The sequence below is a fragment of the Lepidochelys kempii genome, chromosome 1, assembly GCF_965140285.1.
Source record: "Lepidochelys kempii isolate rLepKem1 chromosome 1, rLepKem1.hap1, whole genome shotgun sequence".
In the NCBI taxonomy this organism is placed as follows: domain Eukaryota; kingdom Metazoa; phylum Chordata; order Testudines; family Cheloniidae; genus Lepidochelys; species Lepidochelys kempii.
The window spans coordinates 199,873,626-199,894,746 of NC_136380.1; the positions used below are offsets into that span (position 1 = coordinate 199,873,626).

The window sequence follows — 21,121 nt, forward strand, 5'->3', positions numbered from 1 at the left end:
TCATACCACCATGGGGCTGACCCCACTCCGTTGATGTCAGTGGGAACTTTGGGGATAAGAGCAGGGCTCCTGTGAGGTTGAGAAGGATTATTATCCCCATTTTCTTGGTGGGTAAACCCAGGCACAAAGGACAGGATTTTCAAAAGCGCTCAGCATTGGCTTGACTCAATGGGAGTTTCACTATGGACTTTAGTGGGAGCAGAGGTAGGCCAATGTAGAGCAGCACCCAAAGAGAAGTAGTGACCTCTCAGAGGCCAGAAAGAGCATCAGTCAGAAGCAGAGTTGGGACTGAAACACAGATACCACCGCTCTACTCCCTGCCCACACACTGAGCCGTAGCTTGAAGGATTTTGGTTTCCTCTGGGGAACTTTAATTCATTTCTCAGCTCCTCAGATTTGCAAGGCAAAAAATACCCATGTGTTGATTGGTTTGTTCTAAACATATTCTTCTAGCTGTGTCAGTGGCGTGGCAAGCTAAGGTCTTTTGTTTGTCTTGTCTGCATTCTGTCAGGGCTTAACTAATGATTTCATGCCTGGTGCATTGCTACAGTATGTCAGCCATGGGGAGCATAATAAACTGCTCTTAAATATTGGTTGAAAGCTCTAACTAAACAGGTGGGTGGGAGTGGTCATAAATCAATGCGGGGCTGCATTAAGAAAACATTTCAAACATGCCGTAAATGGAGTGTGCCCTCCTCCTCCATTGTCGTTTCCCATAAACCGCCTGGGGACTTATTTTTAGGCTCTCTGTAAGGTCAGCAATGCTGTTTTTTCGTTATAACCTTTGTAGATGATTCTTGCTTGCTTGCTTTTTTTTAATTTACTTTTGAGCAAGTTCTAGCACTGGTGAAGGTTGCTGCCTGATGCTCCTGGCAACAGAAGTCCTCTGTTCAACTACAGAACCACGACAGCATGGTCAGGGGCAGTCCAAGATTCCCAGAGTCCCCCACCCCACCCCTACAAATGCTCTGGCCTCCAGAGACCACAGAGAGAGGCAAGAGTGTCACTCTATCCTTGTGGCCCATCATTCCCTGGCCTCTTTGCAGAGGCTGCCAGCCCTGCAGCCAGCTGGCGTCCACGTCTGATGGTGGTGTTAGTGATTTGGTTAGTGAGCACTGGAATGAGATCTATCAGCTGGTCTCCCGCAGGCTAATGTATATGATCAGCATTAGAGGAACCATGAGCTCCTGTCAGGTGCATTTTTTTTCTCAGTGAAACAATTGATCTGCCTAACAAAAGACTGATTGTGGCTTCACCACTCCCACTGTTTCCATTTGCTCCCTTCCAGCCTGCCCCTTGTCATCAGTATAAATGTCAAATGGCTTTAGAAATGAATCAGAATACTATTCCAACCTCCACTGGAAACTAATCACCCCCATCTCTGTACTAACCAGCTAAATTCCACCCCACCCTCAATCAATCAAAAGAAAGCAGTTTTCTCCCTGTGGCTGGACACCTTGCTGCTTTGTGAATGGCTGAAAACCTTTTTGTGGGGGCAAATCCAGCTCTCGCAGCTGCAGCTGCACAAGCTGCCCAGCAGCAGAAAAGGTGTGGGTCTACCACCCAAGGTGTGGAGGGCTGGATTTGGGAGATTATGCAGAGCTCACCTCCACCAGGGGCTCCCTACAGGGCAGTATAAAAAGGGTGGGATAGGGGCTGGTCAGAGCAGCGGCAGAGGAGGGACTAGAGCAGTGGTTCTCAAACTTTTTTTTGGGCGGACCACTTGAAAATTGCTGAGGGTCTCGGCGGACCACCTAATGAACTTTCCAAATATTGTTTGTACGGCTAGCTAACTATTGTAAAGTGCTTTGGATAAAAGCGCTATATAAAAAAACTTAATAATAATTAACTTTTTTTTGTTCTACAAATAAAAGCACACAACTCATATTTTAATATCAGTAGTCTTACCTTTCTAATGCAATGGATATGCCCTCTCTCCCCCGCTGTGGCAGCCCCTTCCCTGGGGCTGGGAAGGAGCAGGGGGGTCTCTTCCTCTCTTTCCTGCTGCAGCAGCTCCCGAGCTGGGGCTGGGAAGGAGGGCCGTCTCTCCCTAGCAGCCACAGCCCTGGAGCTGGGGAAAGTTGCCTTTTTCTCTGGCCACCACAGACCTGCACATCCCAAATCCCCCCCACCCCCTCTTCTCACCCCATTGCCCCCTCCCACTCCTTTTCCCCCAAGGCCACCACCTCACCTTACATGTGCATCTTCTCCAGGGTCCAAGCACCTAATTAGTGGAGCCACACCTGCGCGGCTCCACTAATAAGGTAGGTGGCCTTTCATTCTCTCGTGTGTGGCTGCCCAGGCGTGCACCTTAGAGGGAACTATCCGCAGACCACCTGAATGGAGCTCACAGACCACAGCTTGAGAACCTCTGGAATAGAGGATTTGCTGCTGCTGGAAAAGTTCTCCAGGTCTCCCTCTCTCTGGGGGCATGCTGTGGTCATAGAGGATGAAGTTAATCTTTGGGCTGAAGTATCCTCTACAGAGTGGCTCTGCAGCTCATCGTCTCTAGGAGAGAGGAGGCTCCCCATTCTCCCAGTAGGCACACAGGCTGTTACCCAGGCTGGGCATTGGCTCCCTGGATTTGTCTCTTCCTTTTTAGAGGGTGATTTAATTTTCTTGTCCATAATCTAGTACCTTTGGCATAAAGGTCAAGAATGTAGGGCCTGCCAGACACACTGTCAAGTAATGGGGATTTTTTGTGATGCAGACACTTGTCCATTAAGAAGGGGACTGAGAATACCATCTCAATTGACACAGGCCATTGAATAGCTAACAGCTATGCTCCAAAAAGGCCAGTAGTGATGTGTCCATGCCCAGCAAGAGAACTGCTGTAGGTACATTGATTGCATGAAAGGGCTGGTTTTGCTTGGTCAGCAATGTTCACATGGCACCACTTGGTTCTGGCAGAATGATTCCGGCGTATCTATTTACAGCCTGCTTTAGACTGGGTGCATTCTGGGACTCCTTCTCCCAGAGTTCCCAACACAAATGCTGGGTACGGGGGCTTTGAAGGTTTTCCAGATCTGAGGCACTGAGCTATGAGACAGAGTTAGGAGGACCGGCAGAGCTATTGTAATACCAGCTCTTGTGGCTTCCTGTTCACACTGAGGAGGAACAGGTGTAGGCTGTACCATTTCAGCAGGATCTGAGCTAATGGCCTTATCCCAAGCATCTCAACCCAACAGAATAATCAACATTTGTAAAACACACAGGTGGTTGCTGTACAGGCATTGCAAGTGCAAGAAGTTCTAATAACATTTGTGCAATGCTGTTCTTCCTAAAAAGGAAGGGGCACCCATCCCAAAGTGCCAGACTAGCATTGGGAGCTTCAGGCACATGGGGCCAGATCCTCAGTGTCATAACTCCATTGACTTCAAAGGAGCTATGCTGGTTTTACACGTGGTGAGGGTCTGGCTATTTATCGCCACGTCCGCACAGGACAGTCCAGGAGAGGAAATACGATTTCTTTTGTTTGTATTTTTTAAAAGTTCAAAACAATTTCAACGTCTTTTGCTGGAGCTATTCGAAAGCATTGGCCATCTTACACATCTTTCTCCCTGCCCACATCACAGAGGCTAGCTGTCAGAACGGAAACAGATCTACAGCCAGCGTAAGCATCGATTACATGCAGGATGGCCTTGTGAGTATGGCAAAGGCATGAGCATCGGGAACTCTGCGTTCTAGTCCTGACTCCACTACAGACTTGCATCATTTAACCTCTCTGTGCCTCAGTTTGCTACAGCTGTAAAATGGAGACAATGTTTGCCTACCTCACAATGTTGTTGTGAGGCTAAACTGCTGAATGCTGAAAAGGTGAAATAGCATTTAATAGATATAATTCATCCTTTATGAGTTCAGAGCAGAAAATGTACATTATTTCTCAGGGGAAAAGGGTTTTCCCCTACCAAGAGTGGTGTGTTACTTAGAGCACATTGTAGTGAATGAGCCAAACAAATGCAGTGTTTTAATAAAGCCTTTATACACAGAAGAGTATTGGTTATGAGGGGAAAACCCACAGAACAAATAAACCCCAAGGATTCTCTTTTGGAAAGTTCAGAGCGTGGAACTTTTTTGATGAGTGGGTGTTCATTGTAAGCCATACAGGCTGATGTTTGTCTCCTGGCCCCAGACGTTTTGTATTCACTTGCCTTCCCACTGACACACCTCCACACTCAATGGTTCACAGAGTGAATATCTGAGGAAAAAAAGCCCACTGAAAGGAAAATATTTCCTCTCGTCTTGTGTCATGTCCAGCATGAGCCTCAAGTTACATTTCATGCACTAGATGAGGAGCAGTTGCTTGGTTTTGTTTTTAGCTGTACTGTAGTAGTTTGTGGAGCAGGATGTGGTCACAAAATGGCCAGCTCATAGTAACCAGCATGAGGCTCGGCAGCAGGCATCATCAATGGCGTGGTTAGAAAGTGTGACAGCTCATCTTGTACCTCATTTGAGAGGTGAACGACAAAGCAACAGTTCGTTTTAAAAAAGATGTGCCTTTTACTGCTCTTTAGGAAGGAGAAAGAAGGCCTCATAAATGTCTGGGTTCTTTTCTTTTTTTTTTCCCAAAGAAGTCTTTCTGATTATAACTTTTTAAAGATTTTTTAAAGATTTTAAAGACTTTTTAAAGATTATTTTAAAGATCTGGGCCTAATGTCTCCTTCTTTTTGCTGGAGGACTTTGGCAAATCTTTGGAAGATCTGGATGGTAACATCACAGCTCACGGCTTCAACCTATGGTAGATCCATCCCAGCCTTCAACTGCATGTGGTTCTGGTTTTGCTTACTCTGGTGTTACACGGCTGTAACTCGGTTGATTTTAATAGAGTTATTCCTGACTTACTCTACTGTAGGGGAGTTCAGAGTCTGGCCTGTTGAGTCTTAGGCAGTCAAAAACTTCACCCAGTCCCATCCTCAGTTCAAAGCTGGGATTGCTGCAGCTTATTAGAGCTGTGATGTTACCTTTCAGGTCCTCCAAAAGTTGACCAAAGTCCTCCAGCAAAAAGAGGGATATCAGAACCAGATATTTCTAATATAAAATACAAAGAGAAAAAATGGTTTTGAAAAACCTTCATGAGGCCACTTTCATACATCATAAGGAGCAGGAAGCACCAGAAACATTTTTTCCATTTTTCTTTGTGTATTTCCACCCTTGCGCTTTACTAAAGGAGTTAACACTATGAAATCATCTTCCTTCCTTGCTTTAGTTTACTCCAGCAAACGGTGTTAAGAAAAGTTCAGTGCATTGGGGATAAATGGTATGTGCACCGCAAATTAGCCCAAGATGCAAAATTAGTTCTGAACTTCTACAAATCTTGAAAGAAGAGAGGGTCCATTACAGAGATAATCTGTTTCTGAACCTCCTCCTAAAGTCCATGGATGCTGAGATCTAGTGTGTTGGTTCATGTCCATCTCTAATTTCCACAGAAACTCTTTACACCTGGGTAACAAAGACTCAGTATTTATTCTGCACTCTATAGGCCTTGTTCTGTTCCCACTGAAAATCAATGGGATGCAAATTGGCTTCCATATCTCAGACATTGTAGAGGAGTCATGCAAGCATATATTAAACTTAACCTGCTTTCTCTGTCTCATTTGGAAATTAAAGAGAAAGAAAGAAACCCCACAAGAGGATGAGGGTGAGGAAGAGAAGAAAGAAAGAGGATAAGATAGGATGAGAAAAGGAACAGGAGAAGACAGAGAAAGTAGCACCTTCATGGACTCGCTGTACCATTAGTTTTGCAAAGTGCTTAGCTAGCGTGCTGATGAGCACCTTGGATGTGCCTAAAGTAGTTCAGATTGTGTAAGATTAGATAGTTAAGGTATCTGAGACTTCCTCTTACAGACTTGTAGCAGCAGACTGTCAGACCACTCATCAAGACACGGTGCTGAAACTGAACAAGAGAGACTGAAGATCTCTCTGGTATGGAAAAATCCATGTTAACGCCAGTACAGTGCTTTGAACATACAGAATGCTATATAAGCGGTAAGTATTATGTTCCTGTATAGTCACTTGACAATCTGTCAAGGGAAGTTATGGAATCACCATCACTGGAGACAGTCACAGCTGAGATCTGACAACCATTGCAGTCTATAGGAAGGTTTAGATGACTATATGACCTGATTGAGGCCCGTTCCAAACCACGTCTTTCTGGGCCTAATTTTTCATACTTAAATGCCATACTTAAGACTTCAAAGAGACTTAATCACATGCTTAACTTCAAGGAATAGTTTAAGTGTTTTGCTCAGCAAGGATGGATTTAAGCATATGCTTAAAGATAAGCACATACATAAGCCCTTTGCTGAATCAGAGTCTAAATGGTGAGGAGTAGGACCTACAGCAGTGAGGCATAACAAGCCAGATGGGATGGTACAAATGGAATGTCAGCAGTGATCTTGTAGAAAGGGAAGAAAAGGTGGAAAGGTGGAATTATACATCAAAAGCATTTACAAAATCAGTGAGATAAAATTTGACTGGAGGTGTCAAATAATGGAAGAAAGGAAAAATTGATATAGAGTTCAGATAATTATTTGACCAGTTATGAACTTGACAATGAATAATGCAGCCGCAAAATACAGTGATAAGGATACAAGAAATGAGAAAAAGGAGAAACTTAATTGACGTGGGCATCTGTAATAAGACTGAAGGGAGATGGCAGAAAGGGAAGGCAGGAGGAGTGGGGGAGAAAGAGAGAGACTATGAATGAATCAACATATTATAGAAAAAGGACAGAATCTCTGCTGATATAAATTGGGGTAGGTATATTAACTTCAATGAAGCTGTTCTGATTTACAACAGTTGAAGGTCTGGCCCAGAATTCCTAAACCAATTAATGAGGAACCAATTAACAAAGAAGTTGAAAGCAGCCAGGATGCCATCTTATGGCTTGGCCCTGCCCTGTTGAAGATAATGAGAGTCTTGCCATTGACTTCAACAGGAGCAGGATCAGACTCTTAATGGGGGGGCACAATTACTCAGACATCATGTGAGTAACAAATATTGATCAAAGATGTTTTTTATGCAGAGGTTTGAATTGTACACAAGGCAATTTAATGACGTGACATAGAAAGGAAAGAATCCATCCAGAAGAGAATAAAGAGGAAATGAATTGAGAACGTAATGGCATTACAGAAGATTGGTGCTTATGATTATTTAAAGAATCATAGAATCATAAAAATGTAAGACTGGAAGGGACCCCTGCACTCAAGGCAGCACTAAGTATTATCTATTTATTTGAATCTAATGTATTAAGCAGAGCTGATAGGAAATCATTTTCCCATGAAAAAATTCAATGAAAATTATTTTTTTTTGTTTTCCTCAAAATTGTGCTGATTTTTATTGAAAACCCCCAAATGAAAATGGTTTTGTTTATCAGCAGCCAAGATTCCAAATGTTTGTTTTCATTTTTGTTTGCTGACAATGTAAATTTTTTTATGAAAACAGACATTTTTGCAAAAATGTTCATTTAGTCGAAAAAGCCATTTTCCAAAAATGTTTTGACAGGAAAATATTGACGAGCTCTAGTATTAATGCATAGGTTAAAAGAATAGCACCAGGATATCTGGTTTCAATAAAGAACATTCTGGAATTTCAGGTGCCATAGAATTAAATATTAAAATCCAGGAGTGTGGAAGTAGGCAGATGAACACTTAAAGATGCCATAATGAGGAATATAAGTGAACTTGTTGATAGATTGTATAGTCAATTGCTTGACCACACATTGGTTCATTATGACATATACTCAAGAGACCAAATAACCAACGTCAGTCAGGTTTATTAATATGGTACAGGAGAATTTAGGCCACTCAGGTGCTCAGCTTAGGTGATGAGTATGGTATCAGCATCTATATAGAACAGAATAAAAAAATTAAATTATTATGATACTAGGCCCTATTCTACTCTCACTTACACATAACATGAATGTCCCCATTGACTTCAGTGGTGATGTTAATATGTAACTGCGAGTAGAAGCTCTCAGTTAAATAATAGTTATTCCAAATTTGCTTGTAATCTTAGTAAAAAATCAAAGCAGGGAGTGTGATATAGTGATAGAACAGGAATGATCCCAAAGACTCTATTACTGGTTCTGCCTCAGATTTGCTGTGAGATTCTAATCCCTTGGGTCTGATTTTCCATTTCCTTTTTCAAGGGCTGTCATGATTCACACCTTTGTGAAGTGCAAAGTAAGTGTAGCATGCTACCACATCAGATGGTAGCATTTTACACCCACATAACCTTTTGCACTCACTTTGCACGCCACTCCCCACTCCGGGCCTCAGTTTCCTCATCTGTAAAACGGGGATGGACTACCCTGCTTCACTTTGGGGATAAGAGGTTTGTTTTTGTTACCGTTTGTGAAGAGCTTTTCAAACCTAAGATGGAAGGTACTACAGAAATACAAGCTTTTTATGAATTATTAGCGTTATTGCTAGTCATTCTGGATACTGCCGGTAAGAGGTTGCCTTCTCTACTGTGGCTACTGTGACTATGCTTTTTGGTGTCATGGAGGATTTTGTTGTTTCTGCTCTCTGAGGGCACTGTTGAATCTGGAGCTTTTCAGTTGCTGGCTCCTCTCTGTAAAACTTTATATGACTGCTGTGTGTATGCACAAGTTTGTGTCTCTGTATTTCAATTAGTGTCAGTTTATTTCGATTTAGAATAAGTGCCTATACATCACTCTGGGTACTTTTACAACGACTTAAAATTCACAATGCCAAGTACAAGTTAACCAATAAGTAATGGATTGATGATATCAATCAAATTATTAGCCACTGTTAATTAATTATTGGCATTTTTACTTATCTAGTGCTATTTATTAGTAATTGTTATGATCAGAGTCCCTAGAAGCCCCAAACAGAGATCAGCCCCATTGTGCTAGGCACTGCACACATTTATAATGAAAGAGGATCCCTTTTGCAAAGGGACAGATTTTTAAAGGTGTTTAGGCATCTAAAGATGCAGACAGGTGCTTAGTGGGATTTTCAAAAGCACCTGTCTGCACCTTTAGGTCTAAATACCTATAGAAATCCGGCCCAAAGAGCTCAGACAATCTGAGTATATGATAAGAAACAATGGATGAATCCAACAACCAGTCAAGGGGAGCCCACAGTAACAATGAGACCCATATTGAGCAGTGGTCACAGAAATTGCCTAACTGTTGCTGAACATTTTGTCATTATCGTGGCTGAGGCGAGTTTAATAATTAACTACTTAGCAATTTAAGTAATTAAAGAGTCCTGCAATCACATCGTATATTTTTGTTCTCCCTCTGTCCACCTTCTCCCCAAATGTCTGTGTAAGAAGATATCTTCCACTGTTGTATGCCGTGTTGTGATAGCTATGTTGGTCCCAGGATATTAGAGAGACAAGGTGGATGAGGAGTATCTTTTATTGGACCAACTTCTGTTGGTGAAAGAGACAAGCTTTCAAGCTTGCACAGAGCTCCGAAGATGTTACCTCTGTTGCCTGTGGAAAAAGATGGTCTTTGAAATGTAGCCAGACTGTTCGTAAATCCAGGGCTAGTTGTCTCTTTTAAACTCAGATTTACTGGATATCCAGTTTGCTTTGGTAGATGTACCACATACTGGACATTGTCACTTTGCTTCGTGCCAGTGCATTTTCTGAAGCATTCCAACTACACTGTGATTACAGCTGAGTGAATAATTGATCTTTCAAGTTGCTGGCTGTTCTGAAAAATTGAAAGAAAAATTGGGTAAACCCAAAATGAAACATTTTAGAAATTTTTGGTGAACTGAAAAGTTAAAAAAAATCATATCGGATTGAACATAACATTTTGTTTTGAACTAGAGCATTTTAAAACTTTTTTATTTAAAAAAAATCAATAAAATTTCGAATTGATAAAATCCTAACATGTTGCTTAGAAAATGTTGAAATAAAAATGTTAACTTTGGGGGATTTTTAAAAATCCCTCCCCACCCCCACCCCCCCAGGAACAGTTCAGCAAATCTGAAATTGCGAAAAATGTTGGTGTCTCTGTATCTACATTTTTTGCCAAAAAAATTTTGGCTGAAGAATTTCACCCAGCTCTATCTGGGTTGCATGGCCCTCCAAAGTTTCATAGACGCCTTCCGCAGTCTGGTTGCTTATATGAAACATACCCAGGTTTCTTGGGCTGAAAAGGAATATTAGGAAAAGTATTTTGTGTATTTGTAGCTGTCTTTTTAATGCAACTTAGCAGCTAGAAACAAGGAACACCACAAATCTGGTTCTCCTTTATACCAAGCCCCCTTTACATCTTTCTGGCAGTGTAAAGTGGCCTTCGTGTAAATAAGAATTGAATCCCAAGTGTCCTACCAGATCCCCTCAGATCATAGACTATTGTCTGGGAATCTGTGCTTTACATTGCATCCTGTATGAGCCTATGAAACTCCCCTCTGAAAACAGATCCCAGCTGAGGAACACCAGCTATACAGACTGATGGCCAAAGAGCTACTAACATCCACTGAAAGGGAAGAGTCTGCCCAAAGAGATGCATTTTGCTTCACACCTTAAAAGCGGTGAGACTTTGGCGCTGAATGAGCAATGACAGAAAAGGAAGACTTCCAAACCTCATTTCAGGGGAAATTCTAAAAATGGGTAAAGGTTTTGGGGGAGGGAGGTTCTCTTAATCTTTCTGAGCTGGCTCCCCAATTCTCTGCTGGTGCCATACACTTTCAGGGGCAGCTGGTGACTCTACTAGAGCACACCTTTGCACAGGTGAAAATGGCTACACTGGGTGCAAGGTAGAGAAGAACTGGGCCTACAGCACTCAGTATAAACATGCATATTCAAAGACAAAAAATAATATGCCCTCTAGTCGTAAGAGACCATAGTGGGGAGCAGAGGCGACCCATGCATGCTGATAGTCGCGGGGGGATGGGGAGGCGGAGTGAGGGCAGCCGGCTTCAGCAGTGTTACTGAGCATGCTCTGTCCATGTGAGCATGCTCAGTATAAGCCAAGCAGCAAATGTGTGTGTGAGCGGGGCAACCCTGCCCACTCCCTCTCCCACGCGTCTCCTCTGTTGCAGAGGGATGGTCTTGTGGTTGCAGCACAGGGCTGGGACTCAGGAGAGCTAGGTACAGATCCTAGGTCTGTCACAAACTTTCTATGTGAGTTACTTAATTTCTAAAAAAGAACAGGAGTACTTGTGGCACCTTAGAGACTAAAATTTATTTGGGCATAAGCTTTCATGGGCTACAGCCCACTTCATCGGATGCATAGAATGGAATATATATATATATTTTCTTACTATATATTCCATTCTATGCATCCGATGAAGTGAGCTGTAGCCCATGAAAGCTTATGCTCAAATAAATTGGTTAGTCTCTAAGGTGTCACAAGTCCTCCTGTTCTTTTTGCGGACACAGACTAACACAGCTGCTACTCTGAAACCTATTTAATCTCTGTGTGCCTCAGTCTCCTACCACCAGGAAGGAAGAAGCTTCCACTGCTGTTAGCAGCCTGTCTATGCCAGTGTTATCGCCATGGCTACCAATGGGGGAGTTTTAGAAATAGTGGGAGGGGAGGGGATTTTGAAAAAAGTGTCTAGTGCAGGTCTGGGGCCCTCTGGCCATAGTTCAATCTCCAGAGCTGGCACAATCCTGGAGCTCTTTGCTGAGGCTACAAATGGAGGTGCTAATGAATGTGAACTGGACGGACGACCATTTCCTTCCACCCGTGTAGCATAGGTTCCAACGCACGGCTGTAGAATGTCTAAAAAAAACAAACAGTTGGTGTGGAGTAACGTTGCAAATGGGGGACTGTAAAATAGATGCAACTGTAGTGTAGAGAAGACCATGGAGAATCCCCAAAACATGGCAGTAATACTCTGCTTTAACAAGGATCTAATATAAAAATGTCTTTGTCCCCAGGGCTCTGGGAAACCATAGTTAGAGCCCTGTTATCAACACTGTGTTTAAATATAGTTGCAATGAACTTGGATTCTATTCCCACTGAGGACTGGGCCTATGAGAGATGAGAGATTCTCTTCTCTGACCCCACATGGAAGGTCTTTTGAGCTCCCTTGTTTATACCTACAGGAAGCATGACAGAAATGATTCCTAAAACTCTTTAAAGCCACTTTGGCCTAACGCTGTTCACTTCTGTTTCTGCCATCTCTGGTGAAGGAGGGAACGTGGCTGACTGCAGCTATTGCTATTCCTCGGACCATATTCAACATAACAACATAAGAACAGACATACTGGGTCAGCCCAATGGTCCATCTAGCTGAGTATCTTGTCTTCTGACAGTGGCCAATGCCAGGTGCTTTAGAGGGAATGAACAGAACAGGGTAATTATCGAATGATCCATCCCCTATTGTCTACTTCCAGCTTCTGGCAGTCAGAGGCCAGGAAACCCAGAGCATGGGGATGCATCCCTGCCCACCTTGGATAATAGCCATTGATGGACCTATGCTCTATTAACTTATCTAAGTCTTTTAAAAACCCTGTTACAGTTTTGGCCTTCACAACATCCCCTGGCAATGAGTTCTACAGGTTGACTGTGCAGTGTGTGAAGGAGTGAGAAACCTGATAATGTCTGACACAACCATGATGAAACCAAATTAGAAACTGCTTCTGCCAAAACAGGACCCACGTCCTACAAGTTTAGACTAGAGCCTGTTTGCCAGATTCTCCCACACAGGATATGGGTAACTCATATGGAAACTAGTGGAGTTACTTGCATCTTGTTACTTTGTGCATTTGTTCTTTCTGTCAGCATGCCCCAAACACCTAGGGACATAGGCGCTGAGTCTATGGGTGCTCCAGGGCTGGAGTATCCACGGGGAAAAATTAGTGGGTGCTCTGCACCCAGTGGCAGCCAAGCTCCCCTCCCCACCTGAGCCCGCCGTGTCCCCACTCCTCTGCCTACCTCCCAGCGTTTCCCGCCCGGCTGCTGCCAAACAGCTGTTTGGTGGTGTTAGCAAGCTTGGGGGGGGGAGGGCAGGGGAGGAGCAGGAATATGGCACGCTCAGGGAAAGAGGCGGGGCCGGGGCAGGGATTTGGGGAAGGAGTTGGAATAGGGGCAGGGAGGGGGCAGAGTTGGGGCAGGGACTATGGGGTTGGAATGGGGGCAGGGAAGGGGTGGGAAGAGGCGGGGCAGGGGCAGGCCCTCATGGAAGGGGTGGAGTGAGGGTGGGACCAGAGCAGAGGGGGGTCGAGCACCCAGGGAAAAGAGGGGAAGTCGGCGCCTATGCCTAGGGATATCAGTGTGGGGCCTATACATGTAAGGGGAGAGCAAAATAGCTTTAACAAGATCCACCACACAGAATGGGCAGGGAATATCTCCCTTTTACTATACCTGCCATATCTTTAAGAGCCACTGTGACAGTCTGTATCCCTACGTTCACCCTTTTTACAAAACTATAATAGATTTTGTACAAAGTATGCCTTGTGAGGTACCATTCGAAAACTCATAATTTGATGATCATTATTGTCCTGGTAAAATATGTGTGGCAACATTGTATGTAAAGTTATAATATTCTCCTCTATAAAATTACTGAGATATGTATGTTCCAAGTTTAAAAAAGCAGGCACAAACTGGTTCCTCAAAGACAAAAGGCAAACTGATACCTCAGCCAGGTGTCAACAAAATCAAATGAACTATCATCTGGTTATCATCTGGTAATGAACTATCATCCTGCATTGTTCGGCAGGAAAAAGGGTATGCATGAGAAATCTACATTTTTGGCAAAGAAACAGCTGGAGGTTCCTATCCCCACAGATCTTCTGTCTCCTGAACCTCAGCTGGGGATGATTTTCAAAGAAGAAGAGAATTAAAAGAAAGGGGAACAGATGCCCCCTCAAACACTCCTCCTTTTCCCTCTGCCCATGGCATCAACAACACCTGAGGGACAAGGAAATTAACACTGAACTGGGGGAGGGGTCCTGAGCTGAAAGGATTCCAGCCAGTAAGACTGCTGTAGCATGTGGTGTCAGAAACCTTTGCTTTGAATTCATTTAGCTTGTTAAATTAGATATTCATTGCATTTTACCTTTTATTTTCTTTGTAACCAATTCTGACTCTTATGCATCATTACCTGTAATCACTTAAAATCTATCTTTCTGTAGTTAATAAACTTGTTTTATTGTTTTATCTAAACCAATGTGTTTGGATTGAAATGTTTGGGAAACTTCATTTGGGATAATGGGATTTGTGCATATCATTTTCTATTAATGAAATGGTGGACTTTATATGAGCTTGTATTGTCCAGGAAGGGGCTGGGCAGCACAAGACACACATTTCTGGGGGAAAGTCTGGGACTGGGCATTGGCTGGAGTGGCCCTGTAGTGTAATTCATGGGTAGCTGGCTAATGGCTATAGCACTCATACAAAAAAGCTGGGAGTGATTTACATGCTGGAGGCTGTGTGTGAGCAGCAGAGGTACATTAAGATTTATTGGGGCCCTGGGCACCAAGAACATTTGGGCCTCCCACACCCCAGGGGCCCAGGGGTGCCAGAATTGGAGAGGGGTCGGGGGGTCATGCCCACCCACTTTTTAATAATAATAATAATAATAGCCTCAGGCAAGCGCAGAATGGAAGTGGCAGGGGAGGCCCTGCTTCTCATCTTCCCCCAAGTCCATGCCCCCTGGCCGGGCCGGAAGCTGGAGCTGGGCAGTGATAAGAGCCGCCTAGGGAGCTTGGGCCTCAATGGGGAACTCTGGACCCTCCAACTGCCCTGGGTGGTGCACCCCAGGTGGTGGAGACATGGGGCAGGGCCTGCTCTTAGGCATCCTGGCTCCCTGCCTAGGTGGAGGGTCCTGGGCTCCCCACAGTGGCTTGGTCTCCCTGGGTGGCTCTTACTACAGCCTGGCACTGGCGTCTGGCCTGGCTGGGGGCAGGGCCCCAGGGGAAGAGGAGTAGTAGGATGGAGCCACAGTTCCAGTGCTGATGGCCCCCTCACTTCTACACAGGTTCTGGTACTCCTATGGGGGGCCCCAAATTGGCCAGGGGCACTGGGCACGGGGCCTATGAGTCTGTGAGTTAATCCATCACTGGTGAGCAGACTAAGAGTGGCTGCTCTCACAGCGAAGCAGTGTAAAAGGCATCACAGGTTGGAAAATTGAGGTGACACAGCTGTCCATCAATCCAGATTGTATCCAGGGTAAAGTCACAGCCACCACTGACGTACAGCTGCTAAGGACAAACCAATTGATTCCTGTTTCCATTAGCAAATGATCCTCTCTTGTAACTCATGTTTCCCTTTTAAGTGGTCCTGGAGTGACCTAGCTCTGAGCCGTCACTCTTTGCCTCTGTGGTGGGTTATAATTTTGAATGCTCATAGCCTAGATATCAAAGGACAGGAACATTACTGGTTTCCACTGCAGAAAGGTGATTTTTTTTCAGCCTAAAATAAGACATGCTTTCAAAGTGTTAGCAAGAGGCAACCACAGCTCAGTTTGTGGCAGGAAAAAGCCTTCAGAGGGGTCTAGCAAGGGAAGGGAGGAGTTTTCTGCACCTTTAAAAAAAGTACTGATTGCTTCTCAAAATTTCCATCTCTACTCTCCCCCACCATGACGCCCCTTTCATTGAGTTCAGGAAGTTAGCTGACCATTGCAAGATATATAAGCTCGGTGAAAGGGGCTCCGATTATCATTTTCATCTCTGCCACTCCAAGGAAGCCATCAACAATGAAACTCCACGGCACAGACATCCTGGTCATTTTCTGTCTCAGCCTCTTTACTGTGAGCACCGTGAGAGGTAAGTTTTCAACTCAACAGAAACGTAGCAATAGCCATACTATATCAGCCCCGTGGTCCATCCAATCCAGTGTCTTGTCTCGGGCAGTGACCGGTACCCAGTATGTAGGAGGAAGGAGTGAGAAAACTGATAGTGAACAGTTATGGAATAACTTGCCCACAGGAGAAGTTTCTTCCTAACCCCTATCAACTGGTGATTGGTTTACGCCCAAGAGGGCTTATATCCCCTGCAAACCTTTGAGTTTAACTAAAGTATCAATGGATGCTCTCATTATCCATATAAATGTCTAAAACTTTTTTGATCTTCCTGATATATTGTGGTAATGAGTTCCAAAGGTTGATTATGCATTTTATAAAAAGCATGTCTTTCAGGCAGTTTCAAGGCTGTTGGCTTTTAATGTTGTTGGTTGTGCCCTTCTTCTAATGTTATGAAAACTGAGAGCTCCCAGTTCATTTTCTACAGTCTATTCATTACTGTATGTACTTTTGTCTTATTATAGCTGGGTTCAAAAAAGAACTGGATAAGTTCATGGAGGATGGGTAGAGCCCTGCAAATCTGTGGATATTTGCATCTGAGGGTGCGGATATCTGCAGATCATTTTTGCGGATTGGATACGGATACAAATTTTGTATCAGCTCAGGGCTCTAAGGCTAGGTCCATCAATGGCGATTAGCCAACATGGTCAGGGACACAATCCCATGCTTGGGGCAACCCAAAACTTCTGACTACCAAAAGCTGGGAGTGGAAGATGGGGTGGATCATTCCATAATTGCACTATTCTGTACTCTCCTCCTGAAGCTCTGGTGTTGACCTCTGTCAGAGACCGGATACTAGGCAAGATGGACCATGGTCTGATCCAGTATGGCAGCTCTTATATTTATCATGTCACTTCTTATTTGTCTCCGCTCTGATTTATATAGTCCTGGTCTTTTAGTCTCTCCTTGTATGGTAATCTTCCCAAGACTCTAGTAATTTTTATTGACTTTCTGTGGAATCCTTGTGTATTTGTGCTAAATCCTTTTTGAGGTGGGGTGGCTAGAAGTGAAGATAGCATTCAAGACTACATGACACCATTCATTGATACAATGAAATTATGATATTTTCAGTCTTATTCGCTATTTCTTTCTTAATAAGGTTTACACACTTGTTTTGTTTTTAGGAGCACAGCTTCACATTGGTCTTTTAAATTAACTGTCCACAGCGACACTTAGATCTTTTTCCTATTAATCATGAACAATTAATAGACCACAACACTTGTAATAGACCACACTTGTTGCAAAAGCTCATCCGCACACACACAAGCACATGTACAAATACACATAAACAGATGCGTGCAACAAGAACAAAAAAACCCACATGCACAATCACAGTCATACCCAGTTCAGGTAGAACTACAAGAATACACAATGATGAGTATAAAAAAAGTACCTTCACAAAACTCCACAAACCCCAAACACAACCCCACCCACACAGACGCAAAATAATCTGCACTAGACATCCAGAGGGCTCACCCCTGTAGTGTGTGTTTGTTGTTGCTGTTCCAATCCTGTGTACCTGACAGTATAATTTGCCATAAAATGTAGCTGAAACTTTCTGTAGAAGGACTGTGCATAGCAGGTGATATGTGGGGAGATGGGGCAGAGATCAAAAGTCTCAGGTGGTAGCCCCGTTAGAAGTGATTCTGTGGATGTGAGCAATTGGGTAGAAGATACAGAACTTCCAAAGGCAGGTGAATAGGAAGGGGGAGGAGAGAGGCAAACTGAAGCATTTGATTTTCCCCCCACTGTAGTTAATTGTCCTCTAAGTGGGTTTGATTTTTAAAAAATTATTGGAACAGAGTGAAAAAAAGATTTTGCTGGGAAGGAGAGTAAGAGCCCCAGGGAATGGAGTGGAAGAAGCAGAGCAACAGCAGCAGCAAAGTGGGGAGAGAAATGAAGTGAAGAGGAAAACAGAAGGCAGCAGGAGGCAGAAGAAAAGAATGGAGTAACATAAGTATGTGGGAGACAGAGAGGAAAGCGGAGAGGGATTTGAGCAGCATAAGAGGGATCAGAAAGGGCAGTGTTAAGAAATGGGCAGACAAGGGAGTTATAGGCACACATCTTCGCATCAGAAAAGCGGATATCCACTCAAACCCCTTCCAAACCACTTAGAGAAACTCTGCTTGTATAGGGAATACGCTTTAGAGCCAGGTGTGAGAGGGTGGAAATAATCCCACATGGGCAGGCAGTAAATCCAGTGGCCACATTTGGGGATTTTAATTCAGAGTCCCCAGATTCTAATCCCACTCTGCTTCTTACACCTACTTTTTCAAAAGTGGACACTTTTGCTGGTTGCCGGCATTTTTGGGTGCTTTCAAGACTTTCTGGGTACTCCACACCTCTGAAAATCAGACCCAGGATGTCTCAAGCGTCATACCCTAAATCAGAGTGCCCCAGTTTCTTCTCCTGTGAAACGGGGATGATAATACTGATTTTCCTTGGTAAAGTAGGTTGAGATCCTCCCAGCAAAGGTGCTACGCAAGCACCAACTCTTAGGATTATTGCATGCACACACCTGGTTGCAGCATGTGGTGCACATCTATTTCCGAGTGAAGCTGACAGGCACACACGTGCTCACACGCCCACTTTTAATTAAAGTATCGCAGATTCATCCAGAACCTTACGTCCCAGAAGAACCCAAAATGCTTTGGATACTTTATGTACACAGATCGCTTCAAGCCGTCTCTGGGAACCCAGCAGCCCTCTGACAGCAAAGCACTGCTACGTGACAGTTTAGGAGAGAAAGTGAAGAGCAATGGACCCAGCTGAAACTGCTGAGGCAATTTAGGAAGGCAGAATGTAATTACTATCCACACTGGAATTTGGCCAAGACATTTACTCTTACAACAATTGCCTTGGCTTTTTAATGATCTCAGATGATCAGGAGTTTGGTTGTATAGCTCCTATGTAAGAAGCATACTTAGGAAATGGATCCCAGTTCATACATCTATAGGTATTTCAATTGTAATTTAACACGCAATAATATCCACTTAGTGTAAAGAATGAGTGTTCATTTAGCATTAATTTACCATCTATTTTTTTCCCCTGTAGGAAGTGTTGCAAGTCAAATTGCGTCCAGAAGCTCCTGTGTAGACCTGTCCACACAGCAGCTGGACATCAGACGACTTGTTAAATACGAGAACCAGAACATACCAGTAAAAGCTGTGATGTAAGTATCTGGACCACTCTTCATACTAATCTAGAGACACATGCTGCTGATAGCAGGAGAGGAAGGACAGGGGTAGAACTGAATCACAGCAAACATGAGGGTCTTCAGTCTGACCAAAACATACTACTGAAGAGCATTCTTTCATTTCAAGCATGTAGTAACTGTTAGTGGATGAACCTCCAAAGGTCTGGAGGATTTGTGCTGTTCAGAGGAGCATCTGATTGATTGAACAGACAAACCTTTTTGATCAAGAAATTGGGAGGAAATCTCACAAAGAGCAAGAGCTGTTTTGAGTGGCATGCTGGGGAATAGCAAACGGTGCTGTGAATTGGCAATGAGGTGCATTGCGCTGAGCTGTGTGAAGGAAACGTACAGAACAGCGAAGTGTGATTATCCCTCCTTCTAGAGGATGTGACCAGTCCTTCAATCTCATGAGCATCTGTTTAATTTTGGTTCTTGTGGGATAAATGAGGGGCCAACTCAGTATGCCAGGTGCTTAGCTCTTTTGAAATTTCTGGCTATACAGCATATGTCTATGTATGTATATGAATACACTATATATATATATATATACACACACACACACACATACCATGTATGTAGAGTTGATGTCCATACCCATACAGCAGAACCAGCTCATTCCTGGCTTTTCCACTCTTTAGTGATGCAGCCATCCCAAATGCCTGCAGACAAAACCTTTGTACCACACCACATAGGCCACAGAATAGAAACATGCACAGAGAAGAATTTTAATGGCAGCCTGGTTTTCCTTTTCTTCCCCTGCAGGTTCATCACCAAACGAGGCATCAAGATCTGTGTGCAGCCTGATCTTAAATGGGTGCAGGATGCCATAAAATTCCTGGATAAAGGACCTGGCCCCAGAAGACCCAACAAGAAGCGCAAGTCCAAACCCAAACCCAAGGCCAAGCCCAATGGCAATTAACTAAATGGATGTACCAGCCTGACCCTCAGCAACTGCTTGTAACTTCTTCTAGGTGTTAATTGGAAATAAAATCTCTGAACTAACATGGGCACATCAGAATCCATTAATCATTAGGGAAGAGCTGACTGAGAATCATTCCATTTTATAGCTGGACTTTTCCGCACTGTTTTCAGGTTTATTTTCTGAAATGTTCATTAATTATTTATTGCTGTGTGTAGGCATCCCCCCCTCCACCTGGATGAACTTTTATACAGTAAGGACAAGGATGTAGGTAAAACTACTTCATAGAGGGTTTGATCAACCTGTGGAACTCACAGATGAAGGAGGTCGGTGTCAGACACTGGGGCTGGACTTTAAAATGGGTCTGGATAATTTTATGATAATTAATAACTATATAAGCTATAAGTAAACAACCCTCATGCTCCAGGGCATCATCTGATAACTTCAAAATTCAGGAGAGAATTAGCTAGATGTATTGGGTCTGATTTTCCTCCCACTTTGCAACAATGCAAATTCATTGGGACAGGTCCTCTCCCAGTATAAGTGATGATCAGTCTAGAGAGTGTAACCTGATGCAGATTTACACCAGTGGAGGATCTAGCCCACTGACTTCTGTGAAGTTACTCCTTATTTACACTGGTATGAGATAGATCTGAAACAGCTGCTTTATTTTATTCCTTTGCATTGCTCTGAAGCATCATGTATAAGCCATGGCTGGAAGCAGGAGACTGTGTTTGATGCCAATCCTATGTACCAATCTCTTATTCTCCAACTAGTGGAGAGCCCTGTCCAAGGGGCTCAAGAATATTCAGTGTAAATGTAAATTACATTTTAGAAATGAATGGATTCTAATAACTGTGGTGTCTTTTTGTTTTTTTGTAAATTAATAAAATTCTTGCAACTCTATGGTCAAGTGGTATGTGTTTGCATGTATGTGACATGTATGGAGATCATGCAGTGGGAGTATGGAGGTTATAGCACAAATCCAAGATTTTATTGTCAGTCTAGGAGAAATTACTTTTCCAGCAACATGTTCTGCCACCTTCAATAGCTAACAGTCAATAGATGGAATTTGCATCCAAGCTTTCATATACTCTGTATTCCTATATTGTATAGATGAGTTCACATCACTCCAGCTCTTCAATTCTCTCTTCTAGTTAACACGGCAGAAAGCATTCCTCCCCAACCTCTCATTCTGTGTCACTGTTCTCAAAGTGGGGGATGAAATGTGTTCTGGGTGGGGTGGGGGTGAGAAGCTTTCCGGGAAAA

At 43.5% G+C, this 21,121-nt stretch overlaps 1 protein-coding gene across 1 annotated transcript; it reads left to right on the plus strand.

Moving 5' to 3' along the window:
- The first annotated feature begins 15,515 nt into the window (after positions 1-15,515).
- Positions 15,516-20,710, plus strand: LOC140905463 (cytokine SCM-1 beta-like). The gene is given in 3 exon segments (XM_073328874.2): positions 15,516-15,702; positions 18,792-18,909; positions 19,696-20,710. Coding segments are annotated over 3 exon segments (462 nt in total). The 3' UTR covers positions 19,853-20,710.
- Positions 20,711-21,121: the final 411 nt, after the last annotated feature.